This window comes from Podarcis pityusensis, assembly GCF_964106645.2.
Source record: "Podarcis pityusensis genome assembly, chromosome: 6".
Taxonomy (NCBI): Eukaryota; Metazoa; Chordata; class Lepidosauria; order Squamata; family Lacertidae; genus Podarcis; species Podarcis pityusensis.
The window spans coordinates 95,677,086-95,699,622 of record NC_138030.1 but is presented as its reverse complement, the minus strand read 5'-3'; the positions used below and the strand labels follow the sequence as shown (position 1 = coordinate 95,699,622).

Sequence of the window (22,537 nt, the reverse complement as noted above, 5' to 3'; positions counted from 1 at the left end):
GATAAGAAAATGTGGTTGTTAAAATAAATCACATCTATTGTATTACCAAAGGTCCAGTTTTTCCAAAAGCAACTATGGGAAAATTCCATTAAAACATAAAAAGAAATCAATTAATCCCATCCCATGATCAGGAAGAGATCCAAAAGGAGGTGTGTTTGTTTGGCTCTGCAAAATAAAATGGCATTCACAATAAAGGGAATTGTTGGCTTATTCCCCACTTTGAGGTTGTATTTGCACCAGCTGGTTTCCTGGGACATATTCTAGGAACGGCTAGTGCCATTCCCTTTCCACTCGTGTTGAAATTGCCTATGGCCAGGGCTTTTTTCAGCCGGAACTCAGTTCCGACTCCTTTCAGGTGGGCACCATTGCCATTCTAAGAGAACGAGGGAGGTGTTCATGGTGAGTTCAGGCACCTCTTTTTCTAGAAAAATAGCATAGGCCACAGCTACTAACACTTGTGGGCTTTGTGAAATTATCTTTCTCCTGGCAGAGATTTGAGTGACCAGTACAGTGGTACCTCGGGTTACAGATGCTTCGGGTTACAGACTCCGCTAACCCAGAAATATTACCTCGGGTTAAGAACTTTGCTTCACTATGAGAACAGAAATCGCACGGCAGCAGCAGGAGGCCCCGTTAGCTAAAGTGGTGCTTCAGGTTAAGAACAGTTTCAGGTTAAGAACGGACCTCTGGAATGATTAAGTTCTTAACCCGAAGTACCACTTTAGTGTAAAACTGTAGAAAGGAGACATATATGTACAAGCAGCAGATCCCAAAGTCATTTAGACCGTCCCCACAAAAAATAAAATAAAAAATCAAGAGGGTTTTTTTTCCCCCTTTTAAGTTGGGACCTCTGTGGTTTTTCATTGGTCTTCATGTTCTCATATTATCTTTGGCTTGTTATTCTGTTTCATCAGATGAAAACCAGGCTTTTTCTTTGATGGATAGTTCTTGTCTTGTGTCTTTCCACACAGATTTGGGCCCCTGCCCTTGTTGTTTTATTCTTTTATCACGCTGCCTCTGTTGTCACGGCCTGTGGCTAATAAAACTCATGGACAGCACCCATTTGTTTTCTTTCATCACATCACCCGGCACACCAAAGCACTGCGCCCAGAGTTGCTGTCAAGCAAAGCTGGAATTGGAGGATGGCGGGCTCAGCAAAGCAGCAGGTGTTGACGCAGAGCAGGTGTGGGACGGGCACAGGAGAGAAGCCAGGATTCGGCTCAAGCAACGGGAACATTTGGCCATAAGGGCAGCTCACTGACATGGCAAACTGGGTTTGGGGCTATGTTACTTCACACTGCCAGTTAGGGTTTCCACATTTTAGTACTGCATTCTCCCGGAGGCCAAGCCAGAATCTTTTTCCTCTGGCAGCTGATTAACAAGCAGGAATCATCGCCTGCTCCTCTGCTTTTCTTTTCTTTTTCAAAGGAAGAATAAGCTACATGTGCATGAGCACATTATGTTTATCACAATTCATCAGAGAAATGCTGGAGGGTTTGCTACTACCCAATGGAAGGACTTGTTCTCCTCATGCAACTTGTCCCGTCCCCCGTCCGCTGCTGCCCCAATTTTCCAGCTTATCTCACTCACACATTTACACTCTTTTCTTTCTGAAGTCCTTGTCTCTGCCAGCCCTTTAGCAATATCAAAACAGTAGTGAAACACAGCACATAATATGCCTTATGAAGCCTTAAGCGACTCAGGACCGCAATACTGTCCCTTCCCATATGAACTGAGACCATCCCCTGAGGCCCTTCTTCGTGTGCCTCCTCCATGATAGGTCCAAAGGGCGGCAACATGAGAATGGGCCTTTTTTCTGGTGGCTCCCCACTTATGCTCTCCCAGAGAGGCTCGCCTGGCACCTTCATTCTACATCTTTAGGTGCCAGGCAAAAACGTTCCTCTTCAACCAGGCCTTTGACCTTTAACTATCTATGGCCTTTCAGAAGTGGGTGGGATGTTTCTTATGTACTGGGGTTTTTCCTGCTCCGCTTAGTTTTAATGCATTTAAATGGGTTTTGCTTGCTTGTTTTTGTTGGTTGGTTACAAATTGTTTTAAGTTGCCTTGGGCAAGATAAAGTGACAAACAAATTTAATAAATGTTACTACGACGAGAAGTCAGTCCCATTTAGCAAAGATTGATGCTAACGATAATTAAAAACATGCTGTTTGCTGATCCAGTTCATTTCATTTCTTCCTATTGAGCAAGGCTCAGGGATGACTGATTAAAAGCTTTTTATTGCTGATTGAAGACTGTTTCTAAATTGCCATATTGTCACTTCTAGCTCCTGTGAATTGTAGAAGCAGCCGGGGGGTGCAGGACTTTTCATTGCTGATTTCCTCCTCTTTAATCTTTTCATTTTCACACAGTGAAATAACACTAATGCTATATAAAAAAATAAAAAATTTAAAATAAACGGAAGATAAATAATTCTACACTACCAAGGAAAATAAATGATCAGTCTGTGGCAGTTGCTGAAAAGTTGTTCAAACAGTAAAAAAAAAGGCAAATATAATCAGTAGCCCGCCCACCCCCAGTCATGTTCTACAGAAAACAGGCTGAACTAGCTAACAGGATGCTTTTAATTAAAGACACAGGAGCCCTAGAAACTCTCAATGCCCTTTGCCTGGCCACACTTGAGAAGTTAGTGCTGTAATTGTTTTCAGACAACCTCCATCCCCTGCTCAACAATCACATATGAAATAGAGGTAGAAAGATAACACAGAAAATGCTGAAATGCAAGATTGTAATGTAATCTGAATTCTCTATAAAAAGTGAAAGAATGGCAAACTGGAGAAAAGTGTGTGCACGAGGATGCAGCTTCTGCCTCCTCCTCCTCCTCCTCCTCCTCCTTTCAGCTCCCTCAGTCTCCCCCCCCCCAATGTTGTCGTCCGTGTTTCTTCCGCCATCTTTGTTTCTCACCACTTTCTCTCCTTTGTTTCTCTCGCTGGGCGTCCCCTCCTGTCTGATGCACCGCAGGCCCAGTGCAATACAAGAAAGGGCCAGCACTGCCCTGAAGAATTTGTCATAGGGGATGTGTGTAAATAAGTGCTGTTGAAAAGTCAAAAGCTGTGTGGTTATAAATCCTAGGAATGATTGCTAATGTGTCCAAAGTCTCAAGAAAAAGCTACAGAATTAGTTTACTGTCTTCCGTATTATGTAGAGCTGCTTTCCCATGCAGGACCTTCTTTTTAAAAACCCATTGACACCCAACAAATCCTGAAAGGTATGCACTTTTACTAAGAAATCCAAGCCAGCACCAGCGGTACATGACAAACCCAAGAAGGGGCTGCACACGGCATGCTTAGTGATTGCCCTCCCCTACAATCCAAATATAGCTTGACCCCTCTCCTGAGTAATAAAAAACACGGAAATCCTGGGTTTAAAGAATGACCAGTAGCCCATTGCCTTGCTTGTGGTGACAAGCTAGAAACAAGAGATTCACTACTAAATAAGGCGACCTGCAACAAAATGTTGCAGTGTGGTGTGCACTCTCTGCTCAGCGCTCCAGGCAGTCAGCATGTCAGCTTTCCATCCTTTTCCATCTCAGAAAGAGGAGAGAGAGATATCTCTTTCCACTCCCACCAACAGACACCTAGCAGGGTTCTTTAGGGTTTTGTTTTGTTGTTTTGCTTCATTAGGTGCCCCGCTTCTGCAAAAAAAAAAACAAAAAAAAAAACCCACCCCTCAGATAACTTCTCCCTTGTGTAGGGATGGTGCCATTTTGGCTACATAAGGATATACTTGTGCTGCAATTCTACCATGTCTCCTCAGAAGTAAGTCCCATGAATTTGATGGGGCTCACTCCCAGGTAAGTGAGGTTGACTGCAGCTTTAGCTATGAACATATAGAATCCTTAGCACTTAGAATACTGAAAGAACTTCATTCATGATTGCACTAATCTTTATGATGACCTGTGCAAGCAGTATCAGGATGACTGCAGGTACAATTCCTGTGCAGAAGTTATCTGTTTTGCTGGGCTTGATGGTTTGGATTCACCCAGAGGGGTAAACTCTTGGAAAAGGAAACCTTGTAGGCAAGCAGCAAATCTGGAAACCTTTAGGCATCCGATGTGTTTCATCAAGAGACAAAGACGCTTCTTTGCTTTTGTTTTAAGTTAGGATCTCTACAGTTATTATCAGCTGCTTATAAAATAAATGTTTATACCGTTATCTCATCTGTTATTTGGTTTAATGGCTGTTATTTGGTTTAATGGAAATCCTAATATATTTATGTCAGTATTGTTATCCTGATATTTCAGATGGCCAACTGAGGCTTGGAGCACATTATCATTCAGCCTTAAGGCTAAATTAAAAACAGGTCATGTGCAGAATGGGACCTGTATCAAATCCATATAAAGTAGAATGTGTGTGTGTGTAAAGGAGAATTAAAATGCATTAAAGATGAACAGAGTAAGAGCTGAGCCTTTTCCCCACCCACAGTCCCTCTCAAGAAAACTCCTATTAAGACATTTTTTTCCTCCCAGTATGGGTTTAAAAATGGAAATAAATCCTACTGGGATAAAAACAAGTTTTTAAAAGGTAGTTGGGTGGGGAAGCATAGACGGCGGAGAATTCAGCTCACTCTCCACCTTCTTGCTTTGCCTTAACAGAACCTTCTATGGCATTCTTCAAAATAACAGTTCACCTCTATAAATCCAAAATTTAATTAGCTTTCTGGTTCCATACATGCATAATAGAAAACAAATTAACTCAGTTAATTATACTTTTCTGTTCTGTTCAGCCACCTTATTTCTTTACTGTGTTGATGAAGCTCATTTTATACCATCCTGACACCACCGGCACAGTCCGCCTGGCACTTCTCCTGCACAATTTGCACTAAAATGAATGAGAGCAGGAGAACATCCTAACATGCTAGGGATATATTTTCTGTCTTCAATGTACGCTAACTCTCATTCTGAGAAAAGGCTGCTGTGTTCCTTTTCAGCCCATCAACCCAGTAATTTTCCTGTTTAAAGAGACAAACTGGTTCTCTCACCTCTCCAGACATGTGTGGGGCAAGGCAGCTAGTCCTTTGCACATCTTGCCGTGTGGTTAGTGTGTCCTTGATGCCAGGCAGATTGTGTGGGGGGAGGCTGAGACTCCGTCTGGAACGCAGCAGCCGGCTTCCTTTCAGAAATATATAGAGGCTGCCTTGAATCCCAGCCAGCCCCTTTGGCCAATCACGTCCCGTGTGGTGATTCTGAGCCAAGGAGCATTAGCCGGACGGGCACAGACCTCCTCAGGAGGCAATGAGGCGGCCTTCCTTTTTGCATTTCCCAAGTTAGCTGCTGTTGACTCAAGACTGCTTAAGAAAGGTATCTGAAGAAGTGTGCTTGCACACGAAAGCTTATACCAAGAACTAACTTAGTTGGTCTTTAAGGTGCTACAGGAAGGAATTTTTCTAAGAAAGCATTGACAGCATTTAACCTGGCAAATTATGGACAACCCAGTCCTTCTCCAAATCTTTGGGGCAAAGTCAGTAAAACCCTGAAGGATTTATTTACAGTTCTAATATAATAATAGCTTTCCATTAGTCACACACACACACACACACATATATATTACATTTTAAAGTTCTATAGCCGTGTTCACAGTACTTACTAGCATAAATATGCAAATAATCAAATAAAAGGGGAACAGGAAAGGGGAAGAGAACTGGACAGGGAGGCAGATAAAGGCAATATAAACAAGGATTTATAAATCGGATTGATAAAACGTGCATGATCTGGGACCTTTGTTCTAAATTTCACTGTTGCTGTAATTTATGCCTTCCAAGTAGAGCAATTAGTGCCCCAGAACCATTGATTGTTGTTGAGCATCTGTATTTGCTTTTCTTTTAGGCGTGTGGTATTTTATGAAGTATTTCTTTAAAATCTGCATCATGTGAACTGGCTTACGATGGAAAAAACCCTGAAATAGTTTGTGAAACAATCCACTCCGTGAGCAGCTGGCACCCTGACAAGTCCATGTACCCCACGGCCCTTTTCTAAGGTGCAGGCCTCTTTCAGCTCAGCTTGCAAGGCCAGCCCCCTGCCATGCCCTTCTCTAGCAAGGGAGGGAAGGTGTCCGGGGAAGCAGTGGCTTAGAGAGCTCCCTTCTTTCTCACTATGGCAGGCCCCAGAGAAGGGCTGAAGTAAGGTGGTTCTCTGTCCCAGGGGCTGCCTAGGGGCAGAGGAGAAGGGGTGACTGCCATTGCCAAACTCCTAGGGGGCTGAGGTCCCTTCGCCCCCCCCCCCCAAGTTGATGGGCATTGCTATTCAAATGGGGGGGTGCGCTGTGTCTTGTGATCAGTTTGTGGGGTGGGGTTTACCTGGCACCCCTGCTTAGCTTTCTTCTTTCTTCTACACATCTTTAAAGTTACAAAACTGAGGGCATTCCAGTGAAACCACTCGTGTTTTTACATCCATTTGAATGTTCTTAATAAACCTAGACATGCAAACATTGACAGCTACCACTAGTAATGACAACTATTTTGCATTCCTGTTGTTCTCTTGTGTTCTGCTGCTAGAGGGCATAGAATCAAACCCAGGGATGGTAGTGCAGGCACAACTGCATGACCACTGGCCCCTTCAGCACGAAAGGTGTGCAGCCTTAGCTGCTGCCAGGTGTGGCAAAGCAGAACACCACTCCGGCAGTAGCCGAGAGCCAATGCACACCAAGCAGTTCCCTTCCCCACCCTGGCATGCCACCCATCATTTGAGGCCCTTATTTGTGTGTGCCCTCCAAAGGAGGTACAAAGGGTGACAACGCAAGAATGGACCTTCTCTGTGGCGACTCCCTGTTTCTAGAGTGCTCTCTCCAGGGAGACACACATGGTGCCATCACTTTCGTCTTTAGGTGCTAGTCAAAAACATTATTATTCATCCAGAACTTATCTTTTAGTGGGGTGGGATAGAAGTGGATCTGACATGATGAGATAGATAGATAGATAGATAGATAGATAGATAGATATAGATCTAAGTCCAGTCAAAGGCGACTATGAGGTGGTGCTCATCTCGCTTCAGGCCGAGGGACCTGGCATTTGTCTGCAGACAGCTTTCCAGATCATGTGGCCAGCATGACTAAACCGCTTCTGGCACAACGGGACACCGTGACAGAAACCAGAGCGCACAGAAATGTCATTTGTTTTTTGTAAGTTGCTTTGAGTGTGGGAGAGTGGCAAATAAATAAATAAATAATCAGTCTTTCCCAATACCAGACACTCCAGCTTGCCCCACCCTCTGGCACCAGCAAGTACAGTGCTAACACCTGCAGCAGGGAAGTTTTCAGGGGCACAGCCGTAGGCATGAAGGCTGAAGATGGTCATCATGCACACACACGGATGTCAGGGCAACCAGAGTACTTGATGTCACAGGATGAGAGTGTGATAGGGAGCTAGTGTGACACGATCCTGCTCCCTGATCATGCACTGTCTCAAGAAGTGAGGAATACTTCATGCCAGCTGTTGCCCCACCTATCTCCTCAGCAAACCAAAGCACTGCCAAGTGGGAGCATTTAGGAGCAACTCTGTCAAGTGCTTGAGACACACTCACCATTTCAGAAGATGACCACAGAACAGACCCACCACCTACAACAGCAGAAGAGTGCTCAGTCACGAGAGAAAAAACACCTGGGTTCCCATACAGCAGTGTGTTTTCCCCAGGAGAGAGGGGTGCAGCCTCCCAGCAGACCCTGAATCTAGGATACATCATTTTTGTGTCCTCCTTTTCACGTCAGAAGAAATAAAATTTATACTAGTCTTACTGGACATAGAATCCAAAGTAGCACTGGAGATCTAGCATGGCTCAGGTCCCGGTTCAAACTCCAGTTTAGTCATGCTATCAAACAAACAAAGCCTGTGTAGGGGGCTTGTTCAAAGAGCTTCATGCACGTTAGCAGGTAATCCTTACAACAGCCTGAAAGGCAAGTTGGTTAACATCCCCATATTGCAAATAGAGGGTTCAGTGTGTAGCTTGCCTCAGGCCACCCAGAGTATTCACTGCTGAGGTGGGATTTGTACCAGGAACATTTTCATTTGTAACTCAGTCACAGAATCATAGAATTGTAGAGTTGGAAGGGACCCTGAGGGTCATCTAGTCCAACCCTCTGCAGTGCAGGAATCTTTTGCCCAATGTGGGATTCAAACCCATGACCCTGAGATTAAGAGTCTCATGCTCTACTGACTGAGCTATCCCAGGTTAAGTCTATTAGCTACTACATGACACCAGTACAATTGGATTTCAACAAGTCACTATTACCAAGCTTCAAATTCCCACCTGTTTAATGGGGATCAAGAGCAAAACTTTTAATTCTATGCATGTGTACTGAGAATTAAGCCACACTGAACTTAGTGGCACTTACTTCTGAGCTAACATACACACGGTTTGGGCTGAAAGGCTGATGGAAGCATGTTCCATTGAAATCAGTGAGACTTGCTTGCAAATAAATCTAACAATAGTGCTGAAAGGCAACATGGCTAATTTGGGGCAGTCTAGCACATTTGGTTTTATGAACTCTCTATGCTTAAATTACTTTTCAGCAACACTGTAATGAAAAATTAATGTTCAAGGGAATGCACTGGTGATTTGCCACTCTGACAGTAGCTGGGAGACTGGCTGTTGATGTTTTACTTGAACAAAACTCAAATTTGAAACAAAAAAATGAGATAAAAAGATTCTCTTTTATGAGAATTGTCTTACAACCAATTTTATTAATGTGGATCAATATTTTTCCCTTTTGTCATACATTATATAAACCCAACACAAAAGCTCTTTGCTATGTACAAAGCTCTTTGCTATAATTGCAAAGGCAGCCCAGGGCAGCGGCTCAAACTGCAGCCCTAAAACTTGGCAACTCTAAGAACCAGCCTCTGTCAATCTCTGGCCACAATCCTTCATTCCATGAAGGGAATAATAACAGGAACAGGTTCTCCACAGCAAACAATGTCACTTTCCTTTTCCACAGTGACACAAAACTATTTTTGGAATGACTGCCGTGCACTGTGATTAAAAGAGGGTGCCCAGGCAAAGCATAAGCATTGCTGAGGCACTGCTCTTTTATCCTTTCTAGAAGCAAGCACAAAGTAATATTTCCATAGGAAAGAAGTCCACATTTCCACTTGGGAAAGCTGGCACAATAATGCAAGTCCTGTGATCCCAAAATCAAAATGCCCAACCGGCAGGTCCAGGAGATACCAGCCCAGCCGATCGTCAGCACTGGCCACTGCTTCTGCCTCAGCATGTCAGGAGTCCTTCCTTTGCAGCCAGCCGCTGCCGATGGATCTTGTCCTGCTGCAGCTCCTCGTGGTTTGGGTGCCAGAGCTTCAAGATGATCCTTTCAATATTGAGGGCATAGACTGTGTGTGCAGGAACCACTTCTCGGTGGACCTACAGGTTACATATGAGGAATTTTGTTAGCAACATATTCTCAACTTAAAAGGCCTAAAATGTCCAACTGGAACTAATTGTGTGTTTCTTATTCTTAGTGCTTCATACACTACATAATCATCATCATCATCATTTATTTGTACCCCGCCCATCTGGCTGGGTCTCCCCAGCCACTCTGGGTGGCTTCCACAGAGACCCAAAATACACTAAAATGTCACACATTAAAAACTTCCCTGAACAGGGCTGCCTTAAGATGTCTTCTGAATGTCAGGTAGTTGTTTATCGCTTTGACATCTGGTGGGAGGGTGTTCCACAGGGCGGGTGCCACTACCAAGAAGGCCCTCTGCCTGGTTCCCTGTAGCTTTGCTTCTCGCAATGAGGTAACCGCCAGAAGGCCCTCGGCGCTGGACCTCAGCGTCCGGGCAGAACAATGGGGGTGGAGACGCTCCTTCAGGTCTACTGGGGCTTTGAGGCCGTTTAGGGCTTTAAAGGTCAACACCAACACTTTGAATTGTGCTCAGAAACGTACTGGGAGCCAATGTAGGTCTTTCAAGATCCCCAGTTCAAGGGACAAAGTGTTTGATGCATGTGCTAATTAATTTCTCAAGATATGCATCCTTCTTTTAGGGAAGGGCAGAATGTATGCTCTGCACACAGAAGGTCTCGTGTTCAGTCCCCAGCATCTACAGTTAGGGCTGCGAGGGGCCCCTGTCAGAAATCCTGGACTTCTGCTGTCAGTCACTGTAGACAGCACTGAGTTAGATAGAATGTTAGTCTGACTCAGAATAGGGCGGCTTCCTATGTTCCTAGCATACAGTTGGGAATTACTGTACCAAGAACGGTAAGGTGAATATGGCCACGTGTTACACAACATGCATAGCTAAAAAGTGAGTTGTTGCCCTGTCCGATAATGATTGTGATTCATAGAATGATGGCTTGATAAGTGTATGTAAGATCAGAAGTACATAGAGTGGGGACTGGGCCTGTTTGCCTAAATTTTGGGAGCTTCAGTAGGAAATTAAATTTAGTTCGCTGGAAAATCTAAAACAGTTGCTGGGTTAACAGCTAGATACAACCTGGAAGTTTATGTAGTGCATATGCACTTATACAGAAAAGAGCATTTCCTTCCTACAGTCCCAAGGTTACTTATGTTGGGCTTTTGCCAGAAAACACTCTCTCCAAGCCAAGCTAACTAGCAGAATAAGGAAGTTACCTGCAGAGCTTCGAAGAGGTCATACATGTTGACTGGTGGCAGAGTGGCTGGAGAGGTGTCCCCAGAACATGCTAGGAGTAGGGCTGCTTGCTGCTCAGCATCATCAGGAGGTGGGTGGGAAGCAAGGTTTTGACCAGGAGGGGGAGCTAAGCATGTGGGAGGGCTAGAAAAAGAGAAATAGGGAGGGAAAGAGGAATGAATGAAAAACGCTAGTTTCATATTCTAAAGTTCTGTCCTGCACCACATTAAAATAGGTACTTTCTTACCACTCAGTTAAGTTGTTGTAAGCAATAACACTATTCTTCAGATAAGGCTGTGGGTTCACATTGCTTCCAAAGGCATACTTGAAGTGACCATCTCTGAGACGGTAGGCCTTTCTCCTTGATATTATAGATGCAAGGATATCCTTAAGATGCTTCTGCAGAGATAGAACTCATATTTACTGCTCATGATGAGTACCAAGAACAACTTCCAGTTCCCGTCCTGTGATCATTACATTGTAAATACTGCACGACACCCAGGCCTGAAACCAGAACACCCACTGGTCAGGCTGCAGAGCTTTATGCCCTGCACTGTCAAGTCTGCCAAAGAAACTGCAGACTGAATTGTTACCCAGAAGCAACCCAGGGAATCAGTGCATCTCATTAGCATAGCCACACATCAGCCTGATCCAAATCTACACAACTTATCTCCTAAGAAGATGACCCTGGCAGACTTAGTGTCAGGACCCCCACTCTAAGCAACAACAGGGACTCTGACTCATAACTGAAATGAGGAGGGGTGGCCAGAGTTATTGGACTGGCGGCACTGGAACTAGAGTTGCTGGACACTGACATAAGCCCTTTAGATTAAGGGCTCTTGGGAACTTTTGCTAATTCATGTTTGCCGTGTTCCACTATAAAGGCAGGGAGGAGCAGAAGAAATAGTGGCCCCAAGGTTAACATCAAAAGCAGATAATAGACTAGGGGAGATGTATCCCCATCTTTACTTCCCCAACTTCACTCCCTCACAATCTGTTACCCACACTCCTTTATCCTCCAGCCCAGCTCACTTCCAGAGGTGCCTGAAGCAAAGAGAATGGGAACCTCAGGGGGAGAAGGGTTCAATTACCCTCACCCACAGTCTGATGCAGGATGCAAGCCCCTTCATTCTGTTTTATATCTGAATGGGGTAGGCATGTGAGAAACAAGCATAAGGTCCTCAATTCTGCAGACACTTTTTGCAAATCACAGGCCTAATGCTCACATAGGTGATGCCTCTTCTCTGTATTCATACTGAATCATCACAAAAAAGGAGAAGGCAAATCAGTCCCTGTACTTGTGAGTGTGGTAGAGCCTGGTTGAACTTTGGATCATGGCCAATGCACATATGTACAACTAAGAGCTAAAAGAGAGAGAGAGAGAGAGAGAGAGAGAGAGAGAGAGAGAAAGCAAAAAGGTTGAGATGCTTAGAAATCCAAGGCAGGGAGTCAGATTTTCATCAGAACCAGATATGGCTTTGTTTTCTTTCATTCAGCACTTAAGCCAGTATTAAATGCTTTATAAAGTCCAAGTTTGTATGCCAGCAGAGTTACAGAAAAAGCTCAGCCTGCCTTACTCATACTCTGAGAAAAAACACCAAAAGTGCTATCATATATGCTTGCAAAGGCTGGTTTTGTTTTGTTTTGTTTTTTGTTTTGATTTGTGGGTATCTGTTTTGCTTATTTCTATAGTGATAGCTAGTTTTAATTCCATACCATACATACACAGCAAAACCAGGACCACATTTTTCCTTCTGTGTTATCTCACCTCCACAGCATAGACAACAACTGTCACTGCCTCTTCAGTGACATTATCCAGTCCGTGCTCATAAGCAGTGACAATCATCCTTCCCTCCAGCTGGCCCCAAGTGGGAAGCATCATTGTATGTGAACAAAGCTTCAGATCATCATCTTCTTGGGGGTCCTTGGCCACAAACTGCTGAGCTCCAGATAATGGATTCTGAGGCTGGAATCGGTGCTGTTAAGTATAACAATACATTTCAGCTGTCTAAGCTAAAACACTGAGCGAGATTAAATAATGTTCCATTTGGACACATAACCTGCCACTTTCTTAAGACTTCAGAGAGATAAGAGAAATTAAACACATTATTTCATCATAGCAGCCCCCTAAACTGCAATCCTATACATGAAGAAAGCCCTACAGAGTTCAACAGTACACACTCTGGGATAAGTGCATATAGGATTGAACTCTTAAGGATATAGATCACATCTGCAGCTCCACAGAAATACACAAAATGGTGTGGTATCCAACTTCTTACTGGGCATTTCACAATTATTCCTACCCAGTTTATTTATGTATGCATTCTTATCATGTTTTTGCAATTTTATCAGTAGCATGTACGTTTATACAGTCATACCTCATGTTACGTCTGCTTCATGTTACGTTCTTTCAGGTTATGTCCCACGGCGACCCGGAATTACCGGAAAGGGTTACTTCTGGGTTTTGCGCTCGCGTATGCGCAGACGCGCAAAATGACGTCATGCGCATAAGCGACGAATCGCAACCCGCGCATGCGCAGACGCACCACTGCGGGTTGCGCTCTTTTCATGTTGCGAACAGGCCTCCGGAACAGATCCCGTTCGCAACCATAGGTACCACTGTACATGAGTTTAGTCTATTCAGCTATTCAGTCTATTGTGTAACTAATTCTCAAAACAATCTTCTTCTGTCTAAGCCTCTTTTATATATTTGCACATTAAATAAACTTCTTAGTTGCAAGTTGTGAAAGACAAGAGGCCTCTTGAGCATTTTTTCCCATTTATTTGAGTATAAGATAGCACTCTACCAATTTTAACCATATGGATGGTTATGCTGATTTTGTAAGCAATTTGTAGGGTATTTTTAGTGTTTGTTTTTAAAAAAGGAATTAATAAAACAAAAAATATTGTAATGTTTCTACTTTTGAATTGAACATAATTCCCTTCACGTAGCCTCCATAGTTGAGAGCACATTCTTTGCACCAAAAGCAGAGAATATTGTTTCTCATTAATCTCACTTGCACTTTTCAGAGTCCCTATCTTCATGCTTGTGGAGAAGAGATTTATAATATTAAAATTGTATCAGAAGACACCTCAAAAACCAGAAGAGGCAAAGCATGACTTGGCATGTTGGAAGGTGCGTCTTTAATACGCATACATCTTTAGAACTGCTGCTAATAATGACATCTACTGGCTCCCTAAGCTATTCTGCTCTTCTGCTTCCCTTTTCCTCCTCCATCCAAGCTCATGCAAAAGCCTTTGAAATTACACTATGCAAATTTGCCTGTCCTTTAAGGTTGGCTGTTGCATCTCTCTTATGTGTGCCACTGACGGCCTTCTGAGGGCTTCTGCTGCAGTGGTACCTCATATGTAGAACTCCCTGCCCCAAGAGGTTATCTTCCCCTTTATTTGTGTTCTGCCAGCAACTGAAAACTTTCCTTTTAAAACAAGCTTTTATTTATTTTATTTCATACAATTTATACACCACTTGATTGTAAAATAATCTCAAAATGGTTTACAAAAAAGATAAATCAATAAGAAAAGTTAACAACAATTATTTAAGACTTTTAAAATAACAATATACTAAATACAGATTAAAACTCACATCAATTTCCTAAGCATCTGGATAGGATTGTCTTAAAAAAATGTTTTAGCAAGTACCCAAAAGAGTACAGTGAAAGCACCTGCCTGATACCAATAGGCAGGGAGTTCCAGAGAGCAGGTGCTGCCACACTAAAAGACTGAGTTCTTACAAATACAGAATGGTTATTAAGTGGCACCTGTTCCACTGTTGATTTTATTGCTACTCAACTGTATCAGTTGCTGGTGCTGCTCTTTTGGTGTTTGCTTTCAGCTGCTGTTTCTGGCTTCATAACTTGTATTCTAATAGTTGGGTCATTGTTGCTTTTGTGTTTGCATTTCATTTGTATGCCACTTTCAGCAACTCCTTTGTGAATGGCAAAAAGTGGGGTATTCATATTTTTTAAAAAAAATTCTAAGAAGTCTGCCAAGTAACTGTTGGCCAAAATTCCAGTCCCAGGTTGAGTTCTTCCCTTCTGCTCTCCCAACATCATTATCTGAAACGTTTCCACACTGCTAAACCACCTCAGTGGCTACCACTGGTGGAGGTGTGGAAATGCACAGTGTAGTGATGCGCCTGGTGAACTGTACTAAAGGTTTGGAGAGTGTGTCAGGAACTTGAGCTGGGGCTGCTATTTATGATAGCAGCTCTGCATTTCTTATCATGTTGATTTCCAACATCTAGGCTTAGTTTTCCTCTTTCTAATGCACGTAAGAATGGACAAACTTACATCAAACTTCTGCCGAACGGAGGAAAACTTTTTCTTCCCCTTGGGCTTCCCTGGTTTTGTTGCAGAACCTCCTGTCCATGGCAAAGAGCCAGCACCCTCTGGAAATGGAAAAGAAGAAAACAGTAAGTCTTAGATTTGGCAAGGATCTAAACCTCCATTGCACCCTGTCCAATTTAAATATCCTGGTCATCACAGTCTATCACAAGTGCCAGAGGTTGCTTATGCTCTACTCCAGCAACCTCAGCTTCCCAAACCACAGTTTCCACTTTTCTGGGCTGAGCTATTTTCTGCTACTCACACCCAGCATCACACTCATGTCTCTGAACCACAGTCAATATATTTTATAGTGTGCTCTCTGGAGCAAAAGGACTCCTTTTTATTATGTGTTTATACATTACTTACATCAGTGGGGCACTTAACTGGTTGTGATGCTGAAGAATGGCATACTTTAAAACAACACTTTGCAGCATAAAGTTTGAAGTCCAGCACAAAGTTTGGCAAAATGAGGAACACAGCAGGGTTACCCTGATGAGAGTGCAACTGCTAGAAAGCTGGGGTGAGGAGAACCAGGGGAAGCACAAGACCACCAGGGCTCCCTACAGTACCATATTGTGGCAAGAACTCCATGGACATGGAAGAGCAATGATTACACAGAGACAGAACATGAATCTCAGTGACACTTGATAAATAAGAGTGTGCTGCTTCAGGGCATAACAAAAGCATTTTTGAAGAGAGATAAAAATAGACCCCCTTGACTAATGATAATCTGTTGTGAGTCAAAGAAGAGCAAATTGTCGTCTTCTCTTGCAAGCTCCAAACTGTACTTTAATCACTTTCACAATAGGTCTTCCACCTTACTCCCTGAAGGACTTCTGGAGAATGTTCTGAGTGTGGCAGCTCACAAATCTACCCAATTAGACAGAATCAAGGCAAGTCTTTTTTTCCAAAACATTCGGGATCAGACTTGTACTTCTGAAACGGAATTCTGAAAAACATTTAACACTGCAGTCTCAAGCACACTTACTTTCATTTCAAGTAAATGTGCTTATGAATGTGTTGCTTCCACTATTCTGACTTTACTGTGTAAGTTATGCTCAACATAAGGTTTCTTTAATCTTAAGACAAGCAAAATATGGGCATTTCAACCTGTTCCTATGAACTAGGTATGCTGCTCAGACCTATTAGTCCCACTGTACAGGGTTATGATGAAGCTGGCAGACTGCTCACAATTAGCTCAAAGAGAAATCAACCCAGATGGTTTGCACTTGTCATGCGTGGGGCTGATGAGAGGATGAAAGTCTCCAGTTTCTTCTGGGGGCTTTTAAGCCTCAGAGTCATGGAAAGGGAGGAGGAGGCGGCGGATAGAGAGATTTGGTGAGCAATCTACCTGCATCCCCAGGTGAGGAGGCCTGAGAGAAAGGCAGGAAAAAGTACAGGTACCCAAAGATCTGAGGTACCTGACCCAATGATCACAGTGCAATGATCACAGCTGTAATCGTGGGTAGGGGGGGAACTGTTGGTCTTCCAATCAGTCAATCAAGTTTGATATCACCTTTGCCTATTTGCAGATATTTATGGTGAGGCAGCCTAAGGAAGCATTCTAGGAATAGCTACAACTGTCCTATTTAAAAAACCACAGAGAGAAAATGAATGCTGCTTCTGTGTGCTTCATTCCAACTCCAGTGCCAAGGCTTAATATGAAAACTTCAGGGTCCCTCCTCTGTTCATATGTGCCCCACTTTCCTGGGTCTATTCATTCTGCAGTACACATCTGCTACTGAAGTTACTTATCAATAGCATCCTTAAGATCCCTGCCAATGTCACTTTACAATAATGAAATATATATATATTTCCAGGTTTCAAAAATGCTATTTTGGGAAGGAAGCAGCTCTATTGGTTTTTACCGTATTGGCCCGAATATAAGCAGCACCTGAATATAAACCGCACCTTTAAAATTGGAGGCTGGGAAAGAAAAAAAGAAAATATACCCAAATATAAGCCGCTCTATCCCTCGCTGCTCCTGGCTGCATACGGGGGGGGGGGGGGAGCGGGGAGCTGCGCTGCGTTGCCGGTGGCCTTTCCCCTTCCTCGCTCTCTCCCTTCCCGACCTTGGGGGAGAGGATGGGGGACTACATGTAGGGCGGGCACCACTTTGCCACACTCCTGGCGCTGTTTGCCCTGCGCTCCTGGCTGCATACCATAAGGTTGCGAATATAAGCCACACTTTAACTTTTCAGGGTAAGAATTTTGGAAACAAGTGAGGCTTATATTCAGGCCAATATGGTAAAACAGACTCAGCATGCATCTAACCATACTAAAATGAATATTAGAATTGCTGCTGAAGTAAACACACTACAGCTCTTTCTCCTAAAGTCCAGGTGCATGAGCGTTTTTACAGTAGACTTACCAGGTGCAGAAACCAAGATCTGGCATCGTGTGAGAATAGCCAACAGGAAGTCATTGTGAGAATGGACTGCCAAAAGAAAAGAAGTCCACATAAAGATGTCAGCAAGCCATCTTGCACTTGCCTCAGCATCATATAGTAGCATGGAAGATGCCCCTTGAGTCTACACAGCAAGTCCTGAACTAGATACAGAACTGGAGGTGCTTGAGTAATGCCTGACGCAATCTCAGAAACCAAAGGGGTGGCTAAACATTGTCTTCATTGATCATGGTGCCATTTCAGTGCCCTATAGTTCAACCCACCCCATGGCCTGCTCATAGCCGAATCATGTCATTACTGTACAGTATTGCAGCTAACCCCCAAGTTCAGCATGAGATTCATGGAAGCCACATAGAGCAACTCACATAAAGTTTTCTTACCATTGTCTTGTGTGAGGAGCCTCCGCGCTTCTAGGTCAAACTCTTCTTTGCTGATCTTTTGCTTAAACCACAGCTTCAAATTAGCCCAGTATCTGTGAAATATATAAATATTGTACCCTCAATCCTAGCCTTTGCTTCTCAACAATCTACGCTTTCCCTCTTCAACCCTTTAGGAGAGACTATCATGCAGTTTCATACATTAGAGCAGTGGTGGCCAAACTTGGCCCTCCAGCTGTTTGGGGACTACAATTCCCATCATCCCTGACCACTGGTCCTGTTAGCTAGGGATGATGGGAGTTGTAGTCCAAAAACAGCTGGAGGGCCAAGTTTGGCCACCACTGCATTGGAGGAACCTCAGGGGTTATCTAGTCCAAAGACGAGCAGAACTTCAATCAGAGTTACCGGTAATAAATTTAAGGAACAATTTGACCATCAGGACTCTCTGTTGAATATCAGAGCCTGGAAACAGAACATAGCACTTTGGAAAATTATGTAACTGCAATACTCAATCTGAAAATAATAAAGTCGAATTTTACACCTTAAGTGCCTGGCTCCAGCATAATCCTATGTGTACTAATTAGACAATCCAAAGAAAGCAGCTGGAAATCGCCATGGAAGTGGTTCAATTTATGTTGGCTTTTTTCAATGCTTCCCCTGGGGTAATTAAAAATTGTGTTCTTTGCAATTAAGCCATGGTTATATTAAGGGCTTTGTTTCTTTTTTAGAAAAAGAGGTACTGGAACTTGTTGGCCATTTTTTAGGGGGAGGACTTCTCTTCTTTGCCTGCTCGCCCCACCGCCCCGGGAGAAAAATAAAAAAGGTAGGTGGTCTTTCAACAACTGGTCTGCATTACAACCCATAGCTGACTTTGTCACAACTGCCTCTCCCCCACCCCACCGTCATGTACTGCCCCCCTAAAAAATAATAATTCTGGGCATTTCAATTCAGTGAAGGGCTGGTAGATCTCTGCCCTAGTAATTCTTGTCTGTTTTGTTTTAAATATATATTAAGCTGCAACAAGAAAATCTGTCTACGGACGAATGCCAGCAGGAAGATCAAGGCAATTAACCAGCAACCAGTTTAAATTGGCATTAAACAATATTAGCTGAAACACAAAATATTACATAAGCTTACAAATGTTACATTGGGCATCACAGAAAGTAGAAACTAGCTTCACCTTTCCCACCTACCCCTTTCCCCTATATACCATGTGTTCTTTGAAATATTGAGGCAACTCAAACAAGCTTATCCCAGGGCTTCAGGGCCGGTCCAATAAAATTATTTATAATTTTATTTTCAGCTTTTACAAATATTTTGACAAGAAAAACCGAATCTTTACAAATTTAATTTACTTCCCCCTCGACTTCCCTTCCCTCCTTTCTGAGGTTATTTATTTCATATTTTTATTACTGCATATCCAATTAAAATATATTTACAAATTTTTCCTTATCTTCCCCTTAATTGTCTCTTACTGCACGTTTCTATATCAGTCCCACTAATGTTTTAATTTGTTTACAGTGTGTCTTCAAATAGTTCAATAAATTTCCCCATTCTATTATAAAAAGAAGAGAAGAGTGGTCCTTGAGCTTTTGGCCCCCGAGATGAACTACAAAATGCTCCTCTGTAGATGCAGCTGTTTCTGCCACTGTGGCAGTGGGCAATGCATTCCTTGGAGGCCACATCTGCTACCCTTGCAGATCCTGCCACCCGAGGTGGTCACCTCACCTTGCCTCATGGCCCTGCAAGGTTTATATTCTCTCCAGCACAGGGCACTGTGCTCTTATTTAGATATTCCTATTCTATTAGACAAGCCTGCCCAGATGTTTAGGGAAGCGGGTGGCGCTGTGGTCTAAACCACAGAGCCTAGGGCTTGCCAATCAGAAGGTCGGTGGTTCGAATCCCTGCGACGGGGTGAGCCGTTGCCCGGTCCCTGCTCCTGCCAACCTAGCTGTTCAAAAGCACGTCAAAGTGCCAGTAGATAAATAGGTACCGCTCCGGCGGGAAGGTAAATGGCGTTTCCGTGTGGAGATGAGCGCCCCAACCAGAGTCGGCCACAACTGGACCTAATGGTCAGGGGTCCCTTTACCTTTACCCAGATGTTTAGAAAGTTTGTGTGAGTTTCATAGTCTATTCCATTTTGGTTCTCTGCCTCTCTCTCTCTGGGTGTGTTTTTAATTAGGGTTGTAAAAAAAAGGTAAGTGCTGTTTTTTATTGTTTTCATCTTTTTTTGTTAAACCACCTTGAGAGATCCCTTCACATGCACCTGCTTGCCAGCTTCAGCTGGTGGAATCGGCACAACTGCTGGTGCCCATAAGACCCATTCCGCATGTGTGGGACCCTGATTGGGGAGCGTGGCCTTTGGAACTCCCCGCCTCTGGAGACCGAGCAGGCTGCGCTCTTCTGCACCTGCTCAAAACACACCTGTTTGGACCCAAACGTTTGGAAATGCTGAAGTGAATTTTGATCCATTCTGCTGGTGTTTTCACTTTTAAGTAAGTCGGGTTGTGAATTCCCCTCGATTTCATTCTCTTTTCCCTAGACCGCTGGGAGGTTCGGTTTGTTTGCTTTTCGTACGGTGAAGCAGTATATAAATGTTATGAAATAAATAAAACGAGAACATAAAACGAAAGGCCGCCGCTCTTTCCGCTCGACGCCACTTTGATGCCGGGCGTTTCTGGAGCGAGATATCGGCGGGCCGGAACAAAGAAATGAGAATGTGGGGAGGCGCGCCCCGAAGCGAGCTGGGGTCGGGGGCCGCGGAAGGACTCGGGCAGGAGCCGCCCGTCCACCCACCCATTGGTGAGCCGCCCCGGCAACGCCCGCCCCGCGGGTGCGCGGGACAAATCGAGGCCGGCGCTCGGGCACGGCCTACTAGGCCCCTGGCGCAGGGCGCGGCGGCTAAGCGGCCGGAGGGGCCGAGAGACAGAAGGTGAAAGGGCCCCGCTCCTCACTCACTGCTTCACGTTCTCGCCCAAAGCCTCGCTCAGGTTCTTCTTGGCCGCCTCCAGCTCGCTCACGTAGGTCGCCATGGCTCCGGGCGCCGCCCGCCCGCCCGCTCCGCTTTGGCCGGCCGGCCCCGCGCGCCAACCTCAGAGACGATCCTTGACGGATTCCGTTTGCTTTTTGGTTTCGCAGCTGCCGGCCGTAATTCCTCCGCTCCTCTCGCGCGCCCAGAGTGACTTGCTGCCTCTGACTAGCATCGAATCAAAGAATCGTAGAGCTGGGAGGGACTCGAGGGTCATCTAGTCCAACCCCCTGCGATGCAGGGATCTCAACTCAAACCTCCATATCTGCTTAATGAACCTCCAAATGAGGAGAGTTTCCCACCTTCCTAGGTGGTGGCTGGAGTCATAAAGTGGAGGGAAGCTGGGTGCGGAGGAAACAAGGGTTCGGGGCTGCTGTTCTTGGATGTAGCCGGAATATGTTCTGAAGTCACACCTGCTAATAGGTAGAAGGGCAAAATTCAGATCATATTGCAGGGACAGCCAAGTGGCCACAAAGTAATTTTATCTAGCAACTGGCAGACAGCTTTTAATCAAAATGTGGCAGAAAACATTCCCACTCCTAAAAAACATCTTTATGATTTTTAAGAGATAAGAAACACTAAACACTTCAATGTTACATTGCTCTTTGTGATGTGCCAAGCCCCAAGCGGCCCAAATGCATGTGCGCCATATGCAAAAAGCTCTTACCTTTAGGTGGTGCCAACAATTCCCCACAACCTGAGCACCTCTGGTTGGGCAAAATACATTTCCAGCCCCTGAAGCAGATTAGAAAATATCAAAAAAAAATATCAAAGCTGGCCAGCTCTGCATCTCAGCCGAGGGACTTCATATTTTGAGGTAATTTTAAACTGTTCTAGTGTTTTAACTTAAATATGTTTTAAAGTATGGTTGTGAACTTTTTTCTTGCTTTATCTTTTCATAAACCATTTTGACGGGGTTTTTTAACCACTAAGTGGTGTAAAATTTTATGAATATATGCCACCCTTCATCCATGCAACACAGAACTGAACTTACAGATCAGATATAATAATAATAATAATAATAATAATAATAATAATAAATTATTATTATTCATACCCTGACCTTCTGGTTGGGTTTCCCCAGCCACTCAGGGCAGCTCCCAATCAAATATTAGAATCATAGAATCATAGAGTTGGAAGAGACCACAAGGGCCATCGAGTCCAACCCCCTGCCAAGCAGGAAACACCATCAGAGCACTCCTGATATATGGCTGTCAAGCCTCTGCTTAAAGACCTCCAAAGAAGGAGACTCCACCACACTCCTTGGCAGCAAATTCCACTGCCGAACAGCTCTTACTGTCAGGAAGTTCTTCCTAATGTTTAGGTGGAATCTTCTTTCTTGTAGTTTGGATCCATTGCTCTTAAAAACACAATACAGCATTAAACATTAAAAACTTCCCTAAACAGGGCTGCCTTCTTTTAAAAGTAGGATAGTTGCTTATTTCCTTGACATCTGATGGGAGGGCGTTCCACAGGGCGGACGCTACCACCGAGAAGGCCCTCTGCCTGGTTCCCTGTAACTTGGCTTCTTGCAGGGAGGGAACCGCCAGAAGGCCCTCGGAGCTGGACCTCAGTGTCCGGGCAGAACGATGGGGCATATTAATTCAGCGTATTATTATTGTTATTATTGTTGTTATTGTTGTTATTATCTGATCCACATCATCAGCGTCTCCCCCAAAGACTCCTGGGAACTATAGTTTGTTCACAGCATTAACCTCACAGAGCTCAAACTTCCAGCACCTTTTGTTTTTGTTTAGTCGTTTAGTCGTGTCCGCCTCTT

At 44.1% G+C, this 22,537-nt stretch overlaps 2 protein-coding genes across 2 annotated transcripts in view; both read right to left on the bottom strand.

The window, feature by feature from the left end:
* Positions 1 to 5,158, bottom strand: part of LOC308479901 (regulator of G-protein signaling 5-like) — a 33,822-nt gene extending 28,664 nt beyond the window's left edge. The window contains exon 1 of the mRNA XM_081010901.1: positions 4,999 to 5,158. Within this exon, the coding sequence (XP_080867027.1) occupies positions 4,999 to 5,042 (44 nt within the window). The 5' untranslated portion in view covers positions 5,043 to 5,158. The remainder of the gene's footprint in view (positions 1 to 4,998) is intronic.
* Positions 5,159 to 8,244: 3,086 nt separating this feature from the next.
* On the bottom strand, positions 8,245 to 21,095 carry TADA1 (transcriptional adaptor 1). The gene is made up of 8 exons (XM_081012295.1): positions 20,688 to 21,095; positions 17,733 to 17,824; positions 17,317 to 17,382; positions 14,910 to 15,007; positions 12,368 to 12,577; positions 10,847 to 10,998; positions 10,581 to 10,743; positions 8,245 to 9,367 (listed from the first exon to the last, which is right to left on the bottom strand). The coding sequence occupies exons 1-8, from the start codon at positions 20,759 to 20,761 to the stop codon at positions 9,215 to 9,217; spliced, it is 1,008 nt and encodes a 335-aa protein (XP_080868421.1). The 5' UTR covers positions 20,762 to 21,095; the 3' UTR covers positions 8,245 to 9,214.
* Positions 21,096 to 22,537: the final 1,442 nt, after the last annotated feature.